This window comes from Trifolium pratense, linkage group LG7 (assembly GCF_020283565.1).
Source record: "Trifolium pratense cultivar HEN17-A07 linkage group LG7, ARS_RC_1.1, whole genome shotgun sequence".
NCBI lineage: Eukaryota > Viridiplantae > Streptophyta > Magnoliopsida > Fabales > Fabaceae > Trifolium > Trifolium pratense.
In genome coordinates this window covers 38,803,949-38,820,243 of record NC_060065.1, presented here as the reverse complement: position 1 = coordinate 38,820,243, position 16,295 = coordinate 38,803,949, and the positions used below count along the sequence as shown (strand labels likewise).

The following is a 16,295-nucleotide window of genomic DNA, read 5'->3' as shown; positions in this document are numbered from 1 at the left end:
TAATTCATAAAATGTTTTTTTTACTTTTTTACATAACAAAATTATTTTACAAACTACATATAATAAAAAAAATATTTTATAATTTAGTTTTTAAAAAACAATTTGTAATTTATTTATTTATTTTTAAATACTTATTTAATTTTAAAATGCCACATAACCAATTTTTAATCAAAATATTCAACGGGGGGCTAGCAAATGCAAAAGGGGGTAAACTTGGGGGGCCAAAATCGAGCAATTGAAATTTGGAGGGTTAAAATCAAGCAATTGTGAAACTTAGGGGGTTAAAATCAAGCAATTAAAATGTGGGGGACCAAAATCAAGCAATTGTGAAACTTGGGGGGCCAAAACTGCATTTAAACCAAAAAAATAATATAGATTTAATGGTTAATATTTTTGATTTTTTTTTTTAAGTACAACTCAAATTAACGTAAGAGTGATTATTTGTTGTTGTCCTTGAGAGAAATTTCATGGTCCAATAGTTATTGAGAAAAAACAAGTCATTAGAAAAATATAGTATCGCGATTTGTGAAATTGTATTAATTTTAATGTTTACTTTTATAGTTTAAATTTTGTTCATATATATTAAGCGTGAAGCTAACCAAGCTGCCCATTATTTACCTAAATACACTCTTCACAATTCAGACTACATATAGATTGAAGAGACTCCGCCTTATATTTCTGTTAGTCTTGACTTTTGATTTGTTGCCTGAATTTTATTAATTAAATTATTTTAAACGTAAAAAAAAAAAAAAAAGTATCGCAGGTTGTGGAGGTATACTATTAGAAGGAATCAAAGTGAATGGTTGGGAGGTAGGGATGGCAAAAAAACTCAAACCCGAGAGACCCACCCGAACCCAAGTTAACGGGCGAAACCCGATTTGACTGGGTTTGGGTTTGGGTTTGGGTGACATCCGATAATATGGGTGTGGGTTTGGTATCAATGAAACCCACACCCGAAACCCATACACCCACCCGAAATATTTTATAATTACCTAATTACCCTCATAGTCTCTCTCAATTTTCTTGGAAGACCTTCAATTTTAGTTGTAATTTAATTTCTTGAAAGTCTATGTTGTAATTTCTTGAAAGTCTATGTTTGAATTTCCTTGGAAAACCTTAATTTTAGTTGTAATTTAATTCAAAGTCTATGTTGGAATTTAATTTCTTAAATTTACAAATTATTTTCAAATGTGCTGCGGGTTTGGGTTTGGGTGGAAAAAACCCGAACCCAATGGGTGTGGGCGTGGGTGTAGTTTTGCCACCCGAACAACCTTTGGGTTTGGGTTTGGGTTTGGGTTTGGGTGATGATTTCGGGTGTGAGTTTGGTAAGTGTCAAACCCGCACCCATGGGCGCCCGTTGCCATCCCTATTGGGAGGTTTTGCGAAGGGAGTTGGTGTGTGTAGTGCCTTTGTAGCAGAATTATGGGGAGTCCATGTGAGACTCTTGTATGCACGGAGGTTGGGTTTCACCGCAATTGAATTAAACATAGACTCTATAGCCGTGGTTAATGCTATCAAGAATGGTAGAAAGAGTAGTTTAATTGGGAATTCTTTGGTAAACCAAATTAGGAGGTTGTTGAATTTGGATTGGGACATCAAGATTGTCCATACTTATAGTGAGTCAAATAAATGTGCCGATGCCTTGGCCAACATAGTTGCACGCTTGATCGTGAAATTATTCATTATGATTCTTGTCCTTATCAGATTAGGAACCTTGTTTTAGATGATGAGATAGGATTACTACCCCTAGAGTATTTCGCGTGTAATTTTTGTTTTCGGGCTTCAGCCCTCTTTTTAATAAAGAAAAAAAAAAGCTATATCTTTATGAATATAACTTATTTGATAGAGACATTACATATATACAACTGATTCGGGAGTTTCTCTAGAAATAATGACATCCAAAGTAGCATTATGTTTGGAAAAATAAACTAATATTTAAAGACAAGTGCTTATAATTAAAATTACGGAGCGAGTATTAACTATTAAGGACTTGAGGCCGAGGAGAGTATTTACTAGTTGTAATAAAAAAATGAAGGTTTAATTAGTAAAACGGTCCCTTAAAGATATTTTTGGTTTTAGATTGATCCTTTAAAAAAAAAGTCTGAATAGGTCCTTTAAAGAAGAAAAAAAAGTCCGAATAGGTCCTTTAAAGACATTTCCGTTAATCAGTTTGGTCCCTAAAAAAATGTCTGAATAGGACCAAACTATTAACGGATTATGTTTTTAAGAGACCTATTCGAACATTTTTTTTCCTTTTAAGTAACCTATTCAAACATTTTTTTCTTTAACCGATATAAAACCAAAAATATGCACCATTTTACTAAGCCAAAAATGAAAGCAAACAAAAACAAGAGTCCAAGTTGGCAAAATCAAGGTGTTGTCGGACACGGAGCTCAGCATTGAAGATTTGTCCCGGTGTGTTAAACTAAAGTCTATACTCTATAGCAACTTTTAAATAAAGACGAAAATTTTCTTTGTACATAGTGTTCAGGTGCTACCAAGATAACAAACATGGAATTGCAGTGTGCAATAAAGAATAATGTTACTGAAGTAGTAATTTCTTTCTTTTCAATTTCTTTTTTGAATAATATTTTTTGTTGATTTTTTGGTTATTTCCTCATTATCTTGCTTTGTAATAGTTAATTGGAAACACTCCCATGGTTTATCTAAACAAAGTTGTGGAAGGTTGTGTTGCTCAAATTGCTGCCAAGTTGGAATCAATGGAACCTTGTTCAAGCGTCAAAGACAGGTATCATAAGAGTTTACTCATTATCTTTTGTTTTTTCTCTATCATAAAATCATTTGGGGCAGTACATAGCAGTGAAGATGATAGAATCTCATTAAGAGTGATTTAGAGATATTTTAGGCTTTATGACATCAATTAAGGTTATATTTGGATTGACTTATTTGAGCTTATAAGCACTTGGAGATTGTTTGGGAGAGCTCATATGTTTATTTTATCTTTTGTTACATAAATACCCTTTCTGGTCCTTATTATAAGAAAAAAATTAACTTTTTAGGTTATTGATTAATTGATGCATCTCGACTATATTATAGACCAGATACATCAATTATTCAGTGAATCAAAAAATTGAAAATTTTCTCATAATAAGAACCAGAGGAGGTAACTTATACACAAACACTAATATGATGATGATACAATTTTGTCTTAGTTGGTTCGAACCTGTATGAAGTTAAGTAGACCACGTATAAGGAGAGAAGACCAAGATCAATGGCTAAGTCATTACGAGATAAATAAGGCACCTTTTGACTTTCAGTATCGATTGATCTAAATAGTCAACTCAAACATTTGGAACCACGGTAGACATAATGCAGACTTGCGATTCCACATTGTAGCTTTTATTTCAACGCGCGATGAAAGCCTTTCAAGCAGATAAACGTTGCGTAGGTGCGGGTACAGTACGGGGTACGGCATTTTTAGAAAAACATGTACGTGTATGAGCATAAATTAAGGTACGAGTATGTACCCGGTACTGGTACTCTCCCTCAAATGGAGTACTCATGCATCATAACAAACCCTTATGTAAATGGATACATTCTAACTGTTATTCACCACAATTCTTTTGATCTGCCTTACTAACATTAGGACTCAAATTCTATGTAAAGATGGAGACTTTTTAACTGTTATTTGGGAAATTGGTATGCAGGATAGCATTGAGTATGATCAACGATGCCGAGGATAAGGGTTTGATTACACCAGGGAAGGTTAGTGATATAGTCCTTGTTTTGAGACACTGCTTATACTATATATATAATACAATTCTATCTAAATGATATTTCTTTCTTTTGGCCGGTTGCGGACATGGTTAAATTAAACTGACGAAAGACTGTTCTTGTTGAGACTACAAGTGGAAACACCGGCATTGGATTGGCATTCGTTGCAGCGCTTAAAGGTTATAAGCTAACATTAGCAATGCCAGCTTCAATGAGCCTCGAGAGAAGAATTTTGCTCCGTGCGTTTGGAGCTGAGCTGCATATCACGGATCCCGCTAAGGGTTTTCACGGTAGTCATAAAAAAGCTGAGGAGTTAGAGACGGAGATACCTGGTGCTTTTATGATTCGTCAATTTGAAAATCCTGCAAACCCAAAGGTAGTTTCATTTTGATGTGTTAGAATGTACTAAGTTAACATTTTGATGAAAACATGTGACGCCTGTTAAAATATTAGAAAATATCTTATAGTAATATTCTCTATACTATTATGTTACTATCAAACTATTATCAATAAGATTCAAAGCTTTTATCATTTCTCTCATTTTTTTAATCTAAAAGCCATAACTTCAATAACATCCTTGTAGATTCACTACGAAACTACTGGCCCTGAGATATGGAGAGACTCTAGAGGGAAAGTTGATGCACTTGTAGCCGGTATAGGAACTGGTGGTACAATAACAGGTGCAGGGAAATTCCTCAAGGAGAAAAACCCTGAAATCAAGGTTCCTTTTTATATAACGCCTGTGGAAGGAAGATAGTTGAAATGCGTTTGAAGTTGGAATTATCTATAAGATGCTAATGTTGTGTGTTTTCATTAAGGTCTATGGAGTTGAACCGGTTGAAAGTGCAGTACTGAGTGGAGGACAACCAGGTAAAATTCTCCAATAGAACTTTCATCTCTTTTATCTCTTGACACGGAAAATTTTAGTAGTATTTATTAGTTGTACGTTAGTATTTTCTCATTCACCAGCGTTTGAACTCTGGCCGTTTAACTCCTCTAACTCCTTTGACTGGTAGCACAAACCGATTCTTGTCTTTATTCCGAATCAGCTTGTTGAACTGCATACGTAAATTTCATTTTTATTTGTCTTTTTCTTCGTAAGGCAATCCTTCAGTGTTTTACTTTCAGACTCTGAGATCTGAAAGACGATATACTAACCGGATGCATTGCATGTGTATATATGTAAAAGGCATGCATCTGATTCAGGGAATTGGTGCTGGCATTGTGCCTGATGTGCTGGACGTTAATCTACTTGATGAAATTATTCAGGTTACTTTCCATATACATATATATCATGATATTTTTGCACTACATTGCTGTTAGAAGTTGTATAACATCGTCTCCTTTGAATTTTGTTTTATGATTGTTATGATTCTGTTGGAAAGTTGAGGGAAAATTGAATAATTAATGTCTTGTAGATTAACACATTGTGCCATTTGTGTTGAAAACAGTTCAAGTATTTAGCGTTGTTACATTAGAAGTATTAGGATCATTAAGCAGTTGCTGTTAGAGCCTTAGAGGTAGCAGACACTGAGTAAAGATTCTCTTGATTTCTCAAAAGAAACGAAGAAGTCAATTACTATAGTATTGGAGTATATAAAGGCAAAACAATTTCAAATTAGTGATGTTAATTGGACATTTATACTCTAAAACTATAGTAATGAAGATCACGATTTTATATTGCGACTGCAGTTACACTGTGAACCTTTACATTGCAGAATAAAGCGGTCGGAATTGTCATTGCAATGCCATTGCGGAGACCTCAAAATTCTTATATTGCGGTTGTTGACCTTGTTTTAAAAAGTTGAGAGGATTTGTTCTCGCATGCAATAGGTGTTAATGAAGCATCGGAAACTTAGGATAATATGAAATAGTTTCATTCCTATTTATTGTTTTGATAGTAGAATGTGTATTTATTCTATGATGTTTATAGATACAACCTGTTGAGTGCATATTACTTGAGCAATTCACTCAATTCTTCAATGTTATTTTACTAGTCTCCTTTTAAGTGTCTATGAGAATCAGACACATGATTTGAATATTTTGTTCTTCATTTCATCTTCAAATGAAGCTTACAGATCCTCATGATTAATAAGTTAATTTACAATTTTTAGGCACTTTCTTTATCATGATTATGTTTGCGATTTGAAAACTCGGATGCTACTCGTATGTTTCTTTGGAAGGATTTGGTTCTTGTTTTTCTATCCTTTATATATTTTTGTTCTCAGGTATCAAGTGAAGAAGCTATAGAAACTGCTAAGCAGTTGGCACTAAAAGAAGGTTTGCTGGTATGCCGGCTACGGTTATATATTTATATTTCATTTCTTTTGAGATTAAAATCACCATGTATTACTATAGGCTTGTTTGGGTTAACTTAGTTAAGCTTATCTACTGATATAACTTATAAGCACTTGTGAGACTATTTGAGAGGACTTATAAAAACAACTTTTGAAATGTTCATAAGTTGTTTTCAACTTATTTCCACAAACTCTCTAGGGTTATTAAAACAGTTGACTTTATTTTATCTTTTATTATAGAAATAGCTTATACATAAGCACTTATATGATAAGAAAAAACACTTAATTAAGCTGTTTATCTTAATAGGGCTATGTGCTGACAGTGATGTTTCCCCTTGTTTAGGTTGGTATTTCGTCAGGAGCAGCAGCCGCTGCAGCGATAAAATTGGGAAAGCGGCCAGAAAATACCGGGAAACTCATCGCTGTACGTTTACATACCTCTCTACAACTACAAAAACAATTATAAAATTATATATCCACAATTATGAAACTATTTGCATTAAAAAAAATAAACCTTCAATTTCTTTGTCATGAATCTGTACAAGTTACTTTGAAAAACCAAGGCTTATTATGTTTCATTTGCATTGATATGGTGATAACTTAAGAGTTAAGACTGTCCATAGCCAAGTAACATATGGAATGGTGAATTAAAATTTAGTTATGTATGAATCTTATCAATCATTAGCGTCGTTTTGGTTGGTGCAGGTGGTGTTCCCTAGTTTCGGAGAGCGCTACCTTTCTTCTCAGTTGTTTGAATCTTATAGACATGAGGCAGAGAATATGACATTTTATTAGAGTAAACTCTTATTAGTCTTCCCTGCTGGATAAGGGAATTTCGGATTCACTGATTTTGAAATCCAGTTTTGCTGCTAATTTGTGGATAAATTCTTGCATAATAAGTTAAATGCAGAAACAATATAACATATTCAGTACTATGGTATAGACGTGTAAAGTAGGGACTTTTCCATTAATATATGCATCACTATTATTAACAATAATAAATTCTCTAATGTAGTATTTCCATCACAGTATCTTCTATCGGTTGAAATTCATGAGTTCCACGATATTTATGTGACACCAACGCGTAATTTAGTTAATAGTTTATTAGAGGTCGTATTGGTAACACTTCTATATATAACCAAACCAAAGTCGGATGATTCAAGTGGCAAGGAACTTGGTTATCTGTAAGCGTGGTTTTAGGTTTGAGTCTTGTGAATGGAAAAAATAAATGTTAGGGGAGTTTGCGGCTATCTGACTCAACTTGGATTATACCGAAGAATCTATAACAAAATAACAATAATATATGACCAAGGACACACCTTCACAACAACTTAAATGCAAAGAGTACTATTGTAGTGGGCATTGAGTTGACTTTTAACTCAACTTGCTTACCTTTGATTATGTTAATAGTTAAATTGCTACTTAATACTTATATAAGCAAATTATTATGTTGTACATTGTTAAAATATATGAAGCTTGATACCTAATTTAAAGGAAACATTTTCACCATGATTCTTAAAAACTGATCCGTCTGAAAATATTCATCTGGACAAAAAACAAAACACAAATTTTCTCAACCTTATAAAATGCTCACTACTATACTGTGATTCTTAAAATTGGGAGTTGAGTCTAACTCAACCTTATAAAATCAGTCTTATTAGATGAAGATTGCCTTTACTATATATAAACTCTTACACATGTAATCTCACATCCGAAGTGAAATTTCTTACTAAATAGTGATTTTTCTTTGTGTATTACTTAGACCAAACCAATTGTGATTACCTTTACCTTATGGAAGTTGAAATGAATTTATCCAACAAGTTAGGAAGTTGAATTGAATTTGTCAAAACCATTACCATGTTATGATTGTATGAGTATTCAATTTTATTATTCCCTCATTCTTTCTCCACAACTATAAACAAAGATTGAGTGGTACTATTATTACACATATCTTAGCCTATAATAGAAACAAAAAAGCAAGATGCTCAAATGCAAGGTATCTTAAAAAAGGAATGTGCTCCCTCTTTTTGTATTGACATTGGAAATAAGTAAGAATCTTAAAGAATATCCATTTAAGAAGGACCCTCTTGGTATTCGTTTATCTCCTATGCTTCTGTTTCTTGTGTCATTTCCATTTCAATTTTTGGAGCCTTATCCAAAATAGTATTAGAAAATTATGCACCTTACCCTTCAAATTCAAGTCACAGGATTTAGCCAGAGTCTACATTTGGTGATATATACATATACATGGTTTATGAAATGAAGACATATATACAATACAAAACTATACTCAATTTATTCAACCAATTGCATATTATACTCGTCAGCATATTTTAGTTAGTACGGACATTACATATAATATGGAAGATCGTGATTCGAACTCAGATGCACCCACTTATTTATCTTTAAAAATTCTAGCCTACATGACTAAAATAAAATAAAACAAAATAAGAAGTACATGTAATAATTGTGTGAGATTAAATGTTAAGTGATAAAAGAGGTAATACAGAAGTAAACTCAAAATAAATAAATATTTCAATAGTCATCATTATTAATAATATGTGATATCATTAATGTGAGATGGAGAGAGCAAAATGCTAACTATGCAAAATGACAATCCTTGTCTCTATTTTTGCCAAACTCATTTCCACATTCAAAGCCACTCAAACATCACATAACAAAACAAAAAAGTTAACTTAACAACCACCTCAATTTGCTTCATCACACAAACACAAAACAAAACAAGCAGCTTACAATCTCAACTCTAAGAAAAGCAAAAATTAACACTATCTTTGATAAACCATAGAAGCATTAAAAAAGTTATGGCTTTTCTTCTACCAAATCTCCAACCTTATCTCCAAACTCAATCCAAATCCAAAGATAAACTCTTTCATCAAACTCTTTCACAACCAAAACCCACTTCACATTTTCTTATATCTTCCACTTCATCAAAATTTTCTTCTCCTTTAACAACCCTTCAAACTCCAACTTCACAAGTTAACGTTGAAGATAAACATCAAGAACAGCTTCCAAAAGATGAATTCTATGTCAACCTTGGACTTGCTGTGAGAACCCTCCGAGAAGACATGCCTATGATCTTCATCAAAGACCTTAATTATGATATTTATAGGTAATTTCTTACCCCATTTGACCATTTTTTTTCCTTTCTTTCTTTTGGGTGCTTTTCCTTTTTCTTAAAGTTTAGTCTTTTGAGTATACATCAGATATGTACGGGTACACCGTTAAGGTGGACAATTCTAATAAGTCCATAAATAATGTATAATATAGAAAAATTAATAATCATTATTTGTGAATCTATCAAAATTGTACACATCAGCAATGCACCGATACATATTTGAATAATATTTGAATAAGATGTGTACAAAATGTTCACCTAATTAATATATAACTAGTATTTCCACCCGTGCGATGCACGCGGCTAATTATTAATAAATATTGTATTTTTATTACAAATATATATTTAAAAAAAAATTATATAAAAATTACAATTTATGAATTTAAAAATAACATTTTTATTTCAAAATAGTCGAATTATATTTTTATGTGACATTAAGATGCAAATTAAATTTCCATAAAAAGAAAATGCCGATTAAATTAAATTATATATGAAAATAACATTTAGTAAAAAAAAACATTTAAATATTTCCACAAAGCTCGTAACTAAAAAGGAAAATTATATGGTACATATAATAATTTTTAATGGACCGGTATATTAGGTCATTAAATTAAGGCTTAATTGTATATTTGGTGGCTTATGTTTATTGTAGGTTTAAATTTGGTCTTTTATGTTTAAAAAGTTTTAAGTTGGTCATTTTGGTAATTTTTTAGTTTAAATCGCCTATGTGGTTAATGAATTTGTGCACGCAAACAACTTAGAAAGTTTTAAAAGAAATTAGCTTAATAAAAAAATCATTGATAGTATTTTAAGCTGATTTCTTATTATTTAATTGTGTTAAGGTTATTTCAAATCCATCTGAAAGAGAAAAAAAAAAAACCCATATCAAACTTGTTAATACTCAAAATTGAGAAAAAATAAAATGAAGGGTTCACAAAACTTATATCACCAATTACCAATTTTGTATATATAAAAAAAAAAACTTAAGAGAAGCTAAAAAAGAACAAATACTATAAAAACGGTGAAGTAAAATTGCTTAAGGGTGAGAAGATATATGTTCTTATTTACATTAAGAACATCGCAATATTGATGTAACTTTTTTTTGTTGGAAATGGAAAAAAAAAATGGGAAGCCACTAAAGTATACATGATTACCATCTAAAATATTTCCTCCGTCCCATTTTATAAGACATACTTTGACTAAATGTATTATTCATATGTCTTATTTTGACCATATTTTTCTAAAAGTATATAAATGTAAATATTATCATATAAGATCTTGTATGAATTGTTTCAATTAATATTTTCAAAATATCAAATTTCTATAATTTTTACTAATACACAATCAAAGATATTCGTAATCAAAATTATGTATTGGCATACGTGCAGTGAACAGTAAGTTCTTGTATTTTCGAACGGAGAAAGTAGAAAAAAAAGGAGAACTTCACACCAACATGTTTAGTTGATATAAAAGAGGCATTATGTAGTTAATGTCCCCTTGCACATAGTCAATGTCCAAGGCAACTCCATGAACACAATATATTCATAAACAACCTATTATTACTCGAACCTTGTGTAGATTAATTTTAACTCAATGAACACAAACTTTGAAATTGACAATGGCAAGGTACTCCCTCCGTCCCAAAATATAAGCAAAAGTGGGTCAAAGAAACTTGATGTATTTGGTTAAAAATTTGGACCAAATACATCCACTTTTGTTGACCACCTTTTGCTTATATTTTGGGACGGAGTAGTAACTAATAAGAAAAGAAACAACACAAACAATATGTAAAATTTAATGTTTTAATTACATATTTGGTCCTTATGTTTATTTTAGGTTTCAATTTGGTCCCTTATGTCTAAAAAGTTTTAAGTTGGTCATTTTCATCAAATTTTTGTTTAAATCGTCGACGTGTCTAATGAATTTGCGTACGTTGACCACTTATAAGAGTATTATGTGAAATTTTTAAAATAAATTAACTCAAAATTTAACAAAAAGTTAGAAAAAATTAACTCAAAATTTAACGAAAATGACCAACTTATGTTGCGATCAATAACATAAGGGACCAACTTGAAACTTTTTAAACATAAGGGTCCAAATTGAAACCTAAAATAAACATAAGAGACTAAATATACAATTAAGCCAAAACTTAATTAATTACAACTTAGTAAAATAAAAAAATTAGTCACCAGGAAAATTATTTCCTATAAACACTACTAACAACTTCATTTGCCAAAAAAAGGAAGCTATGATTTGCTCAAAATAGAGGGGAACCAAAAGGGTTATTATAGTAGAAGAAGAATAAGAAGAAACTTCAATAAGGAATGAAATGAAAAATTATTTGAAAGATAGAGGCACATGGATTAATCCAAAAATATGCTCCTCTTAAACACACTTTATAAATAAAAATGCATTTTTTAGATTCATTGTATATTTAATGTATTTGGTCTGACCAAATACATTAAATATAAAATGAACTTAAAAAATATATTTTTGCTTATAAGTGTTACCGAGGGAGTAATTAAAGAAATACTCTTAACATTAACAATATGAAGTTGAAAAGACAATTGTTTTAGGAGAAGGAGAATCATTAGTTGGAAAACTTGTTTAGCAAGGATTATGAAGATCAAATGTTGGATATGTTTTAGTTTCTATATTTATGCTACAATTTTTGTAGGCAAATTATTTTATTTTAATATTTCTCCCGGTCTTATTTATAAGACAAAATGTGTTGTTTCACACTTATTAAAAAAATTGTGATATTTATTAAAATATCCTTTATAATGCATTAAATTTACATTGAAATTCTACAATTATTTTAAAATGTAGAATGCGTGGTATTTTTGAAACAATAGCATTAAATAGAGTTGAATTTAGTTATTTTTGTTTATATTTAAGACCAAATTTTATGTTGACTTTTGCTTATAAATGATGTCAGAGGGAGTATTAAATTAAAAAAGAAAAGATAATGAGTGAAGTAAATGGGTTGGAATTGGTAATAATAATAATTGAAAGAAAGAAAAAAATAAGTCTGACGTTGGAATTGGAGAAGGAAGGTAGGAGTAAAGAACATGGAAAGCTTTATTTTCATTGGAAATGCAAAAATTGAAAACTTAAAATAAAATAAAAAAAAAATTGGAAACTAATGGGTCAGAAGAATTAGGCGGAAGTTTTAGGCAGCAAATTGATTAGCAAAGTATTCTGTTTTAATATATAATAAAGGATAAAGGATAAATTTGTACATTTTGTCTAAATATTACCAAATTACCCTTTTTATAGATGTATTCAATTTCGAGGTTTTGTCTCACAACATAAATTAATAGTATTGATAAATGATATATTTTTAAAAATAATAAATGTATTTATATTTGAACTTATTGGAACAATTTTTTTTTTAGTAGATGCTGATTAGAAATAAAAACTTTTAAGGAGAAGCTTATTTTTCATTGTAATTTGATGATTTCAGGGATGATATAACATTTTTAGACCCCTTAAACACATTTACTGGAATTGAAAAGTACAAATTAATCTTCTGGGCATTAAGGTTTCATGGAAAACTCTTATTTCATGAGGTATCACTTGATGTATATAGAGTGTGGCAACCTTCAAAAAATGTAATATTGATTAGGTGGAACCTTAAGGGAGTGCCACGTGTCCCATGGGAAGCTAAAGGAGAATTTCAAGGCACATCAAAGTATAAATTAGACAAAAATGGCAAAATTTATGAACACAAAGTTGATAACTTGGCATTCAATTTTCCAAAAAATATCAAACCAATTTCTGTTTTGGATTTGGTTACTTCATGCCCTGCAAGTCCAAATCCTACATTTTTGTGGGGTTCTATGGATATCTACTCTTCTTCATGGATAACTTTATATAAGGCAGTTAGGGATACTTTGGATCAAGAGAGTTTGTTACCACGAGACGGTCTAGCTACTTGTTCTTCATAACCGGTAGATAAGGTGACGGATTCAGAAATTTTAAGCTGCAGAGGTAAAGCTCGTATAAGTTGTAGGAGCAATACTTATATAATGTATGATGTATAGTACATTCTAACTATATAAAATATCGAGTTTATATCGAAATTGTAACGAGGGAAAATATCCCTAATATCGGCGGCAATGATCCGCCTGTGTGTATAGTCATATTGAATAGAGCTTAATAATAGATTAGATATAATGAATTTGTGCTATAGCATAAAATGGTTTTCAATTTTTCTTCAATGAATGATGAGTTTAATTAGTATATTTATGGATATGCAAGGATACAGAATAGTTGAAGTTGCTCATTCTGAGTGTAATTTGTTCTGCAAGATAAGTTGATTAAGAAATGCTAATATGATTTTTGGCATAAATATTTTCCTGTCGAAATCTTTTTCCATCTCCAATTTCTTTTGGTCTATTATTGATCACTTAAAATATCATTTTATTTTAATTTTTCATCCAAAATGGTATAAACATTTTACTTATACTATGTTTGCATATGCAGTGGGAAAATGATGGCCGCACGTTTAGGCTCAAGCTAAAATTTATAGCCTAAAAGAAACAATCAATTAAGCCAAAATAGATGTTCATTTTCATGAAAGAACTTGAGTCACCTAAGACAAAATTATTATGAACAATAAAAGTATCTTCAATACAAAATACTCATATAATATGATACTAAAAATATAACAATGTTGATTGCTTCATAATATTAACAAGGATATTTAACCAACTGAAGCAACATTTAAATAAATAGATAATAGTATTTAATTTAACAACTGAGTCGTTGTAGTATAGTGGTAAGTATTCCCGCCTGTCACGCGGGTGACCCGGGTTCGATCCCCGGCAACGGCGTAAATTATATTTTTCTTTCTTTTTAATATGAAAAAGCGTTTAAATTGCAAAACAATTTTACATTTGGCCCATGCAGGTCTCGAACCTGCGACCTTGGCGTTATTAGCACCACGCTCTAACCAACTGAGCTAATGGGCCTTTTTGATATAGTGTCTCTTAGATTATATATATTATTCGTTTCTATAATAAGTGTATTCCTCACAATCATCGCGTCAATTACATTGGCTATTTGACTGTTCCATTCCTTAGACTGAAGAGTTATTTTTCTCTTTGAGAAAAATCGTTAGACTCAATTTAGTTATTGAAAAAATAATCCGGGATAATTTAATTTTTATTTGTTTGGTTGATGACAACAAAAAATAAAAAGAAGAGAAATAAGTCAATCTAAAGTCTTATTAATTTTGTTGAACCAATTTCTTCTATCATTTGTAATGAATTTTTTCTTTTTGAATGAATGAGAAGTTTGCCCGAAGAAAAAGATAAACTAAGAGCATTTATATTATAAAGGGTCATGCTAAATAGTGTTCCGGGACACTTGTTAAACATGTCCAAAAATGAAATAAAAGATAAAATTAATGTTCGTAAGATAACATTTTACACTTTCAAGATATTAAATACACAAATTTCAAGATAAAATTTACTTATTTATATGCTTAACTAGTGTCTCAATAATACTGTTTAGCATTTTCCTATAAACAATATCTACATTATTAACAAATTTATTATTACTAATATCTTTTTTTCCTTTCAATTATCATGATTTTGTCCATGTGAACCTATATCCCGGGACAAATGTGGTTTATATACAAATTTAGTACGCACATTAAAGAAAGAAAAATAGATTTATATATAAAAAAGTTTATTTGCAATTTTAGTCCGCTATTTTTACTATTTTGTAGATTTATTCCACCTATTTTAAATTCTATTTTGTAGATTTGTCGATGTGAACTTGCTCTGTGCTTCTTTGACTCAAACATTGTAGTCGTGAAGTTTCACAAAAAAAATCGCAATATATAGCATTGTTCCTAAAATAAAGACATTAGTTACTTTTCGCAGGATTGACACCATTATAGATATAAAACACATTTATTCATTATCTATTAGGAGATTTCTTATTTGTTGGTCCATAAAAATTGATTTGTTGTTCTAAAAAAAAAGTGTAAAAAAAAAAAACTCAATTTGAAAACGATATCGAGTCATGATACATTATTTGATTCTACAAATTTTGTTATGCTCCATCACATGGTTAATTCCCCCACATGGATTGCAAAATATGTTGACAACATATCTAAAATTCATGAAATCGATTTCAATCAGGGGAAGGTAGTGAAACTAGGGTATTTGGATGAGTTTGTTTCAATTGATAATTTTGTGGGAATTGTGTTTTGAAATTAAGATCGATTAAAAAAAAAATCATGATTGAGTAGCCTCATTGAATTTCAGAATATTTATTTGTTGAATCACACAGAAAAAATACCCAAGTTTGTTGGTATTGGCTATCTTTGCTTGGTATGAATGAGGGGCTGATTGTGTCGTTGAGAATTGGAGATTGGTAAGAACTAAAAAGAAATATGATTTTTTGATTGGTTTTTTAAACTTTGTTGTTTGACGGCAGAACCCACAAAGTAGAAAAAACCAATGTGATTGTAGTTGAGGGACAAAAGAACACCCAAGTTAATTTAACAAATAATTGCAGACCATTGGATTTAAAGAAATAGATGATTAATATTTGGTGTTAAACTTTAGTTTGATACTGGTGTCAACGGATCCTAACTCTTAATAAATTAGGTTAATTAGGTATATTATGTCGACATTATGTCTTTGCTTCTACAACATCCTTTACTTCATGCCCATTTACAAAGCTAATACTATAAAGATGATACTACTTTATTAAGAATATTTTAGTTAATCTCATATCAATGTGATTTTTTATAATGTTCTAATATTTATATTTATTGTAAAGATGGTGAAACTATGATTTTATTCAAAATATTTTTATATATATGTGATGTAGATTGACGGCTTGTATACACACAAACATATGCTTTAACTTTTTTGCTAGCTAGCTACCTTAATAATAATAGTAATCAAATTAGTATAGAAGCTTTACACATAATGGGCATGAAGTGTTAAATGTTGAAGTAGCAAAGACATAATATCGACATATTAACAAAACTAACACACATAATGAACAAGAGGTTAGTTTTATTTTTATTTATAATGGAGCAGATAATTGAATAAAGGTTAGTTCATATTATAAAGTTTGTAAAATCCTAGGGTAATTGTTCT

The 16,295-nt window shown here is 30.5% G+C and overlaps 2 protein-coding genes and 2 non-coding genes across 6 annotated transcripts; 3 read left to right on the top strand and 1 right to left on the bottom strand.

The window, feature by feature from the left end:
• The first annotated feature begins 2,326 nt into the window (after positions 1-2,326).
• On the top strand, positions 2,327-7,109 carry LOC123893897 (cysteine synthase-like). Of its 3 annotated transcripts, none has more exons than XM_045943724.1 (10): positions 2,327-2,550; positions 2,640-2,749; positions 3,669-3,726; positions 3,848-4,111; positions 4,319-4,456; positions 4,554-4,605; positions 4,925-5,004; positions 5,964-6,023; positions 6,376-6,456; positions 6,738-7,109. In XM_045943724.1, exons 1-10 carry the CDS (start codon positions 2,512-2,514, stop codon positions 6,825-6,827), a joined length of 972 nt encoding a protein of 323 aa, XP_045799680.1. In that variant the 5' UTR covers positions 2,327-2,511; the 3' UTR covers positions 6,828-7,109. The 3 variants fall into 3 exon arrangements, with proteins under 3 accessions (XP_045799680.1, XP_045799682.1, XP_045799681.1); XM_045943726.1 differs by lacking the exon at positions 2,327-2,550 and adding an exon at positions 3,174-3,415 and having other exon boundaries at positions 6,738-7,066; XM_045943725.1 differs by lacking the exons at positions 2,327-2,550; positions 2,640-2,749 and adding an exon at positions 3,434-3,474 and having other exon boundaries at positions 6,738-7,067.
• Positions 7,110-8,598: 1,489 nt separating this feature from the next.
• LOC123893898 lies at positions 8,599-13,351 on the top strand. The gene is made up of 2 exons (XM_045943727.1): positions 8,599-9,162; positions 12,635-13,351. The coding sequence occupies exons 1-2, from the start codon at positions 8,855-8,857 to the stop codon at positions 13,116-13,118; spliced, it is 792 nt and encodes a 263-aa protein (XP_045799683.1). The 5' UTR covers positions 8,599-8,854; the 3' UTR covers positions 13,119-13,351.
• Positions 13,352-13,934: 583 nt separating this feature from the next.
• On the top strand, positions 13,935-14,006 carry TRNAD-GUC. The gene has a single exon. It is a non-coding gene; the product is annotated as a tRNA-Asp (tRNA).
• Positions 14,007-14,070: 64 nt separating this feature from the next.
• On the bottom strand, positions 14,071-14,144 carry TRNAI-AAU. Its single transcript has one exon. It is a non-coding gene; the product is annotated as a tRNA-Ile (tRNA).
• Positions 14,145-16,295: the final 2,151 nt, after the last annotated feature.

What these genes read in the sequence shown, in the direction of transcription:
- LOC123893897 (XM_045943724.1), top strand. Translation starts at nt 2,512, where the DNA reads ATGGAATTGCAGTGTGCAATAAAGAATAATGTTACTGAA. An exon ending in TGTTCAAGCGTCAAAGACAG is followed by an intron (nt 2,750 to 3,668) that starts GTATCATAAGAG and finishes ATTGGTATGCAG; the next exon opens with GATAGCATTGAGTATGATCA. An exon ending in ACTGAGTGGAGGACAACCAG is followed by an intron (nt 4,606 to 4,924) that starts GTAAAATTCTCC and finishes TATATGTAAAAG; the next exon opens with GCATGCATCTGATTCAGGGA.
- LOC123893898 (XM_045943727.1), top strand. Translation starts at nt 8,855, where the DNA reads ATGGCTTTTCTTCTACCAAATCTCCAACCTTATCTCCAAACTCAATCC. An exon ending in CTTAATTATGATATTTATAG is followed by an intron (nt 9,163 to 12,634) that starts GTAATTTCTTAC and finishes TGATGATTTCAG; the next exon opens with GGATGATATAACATTTTTAG.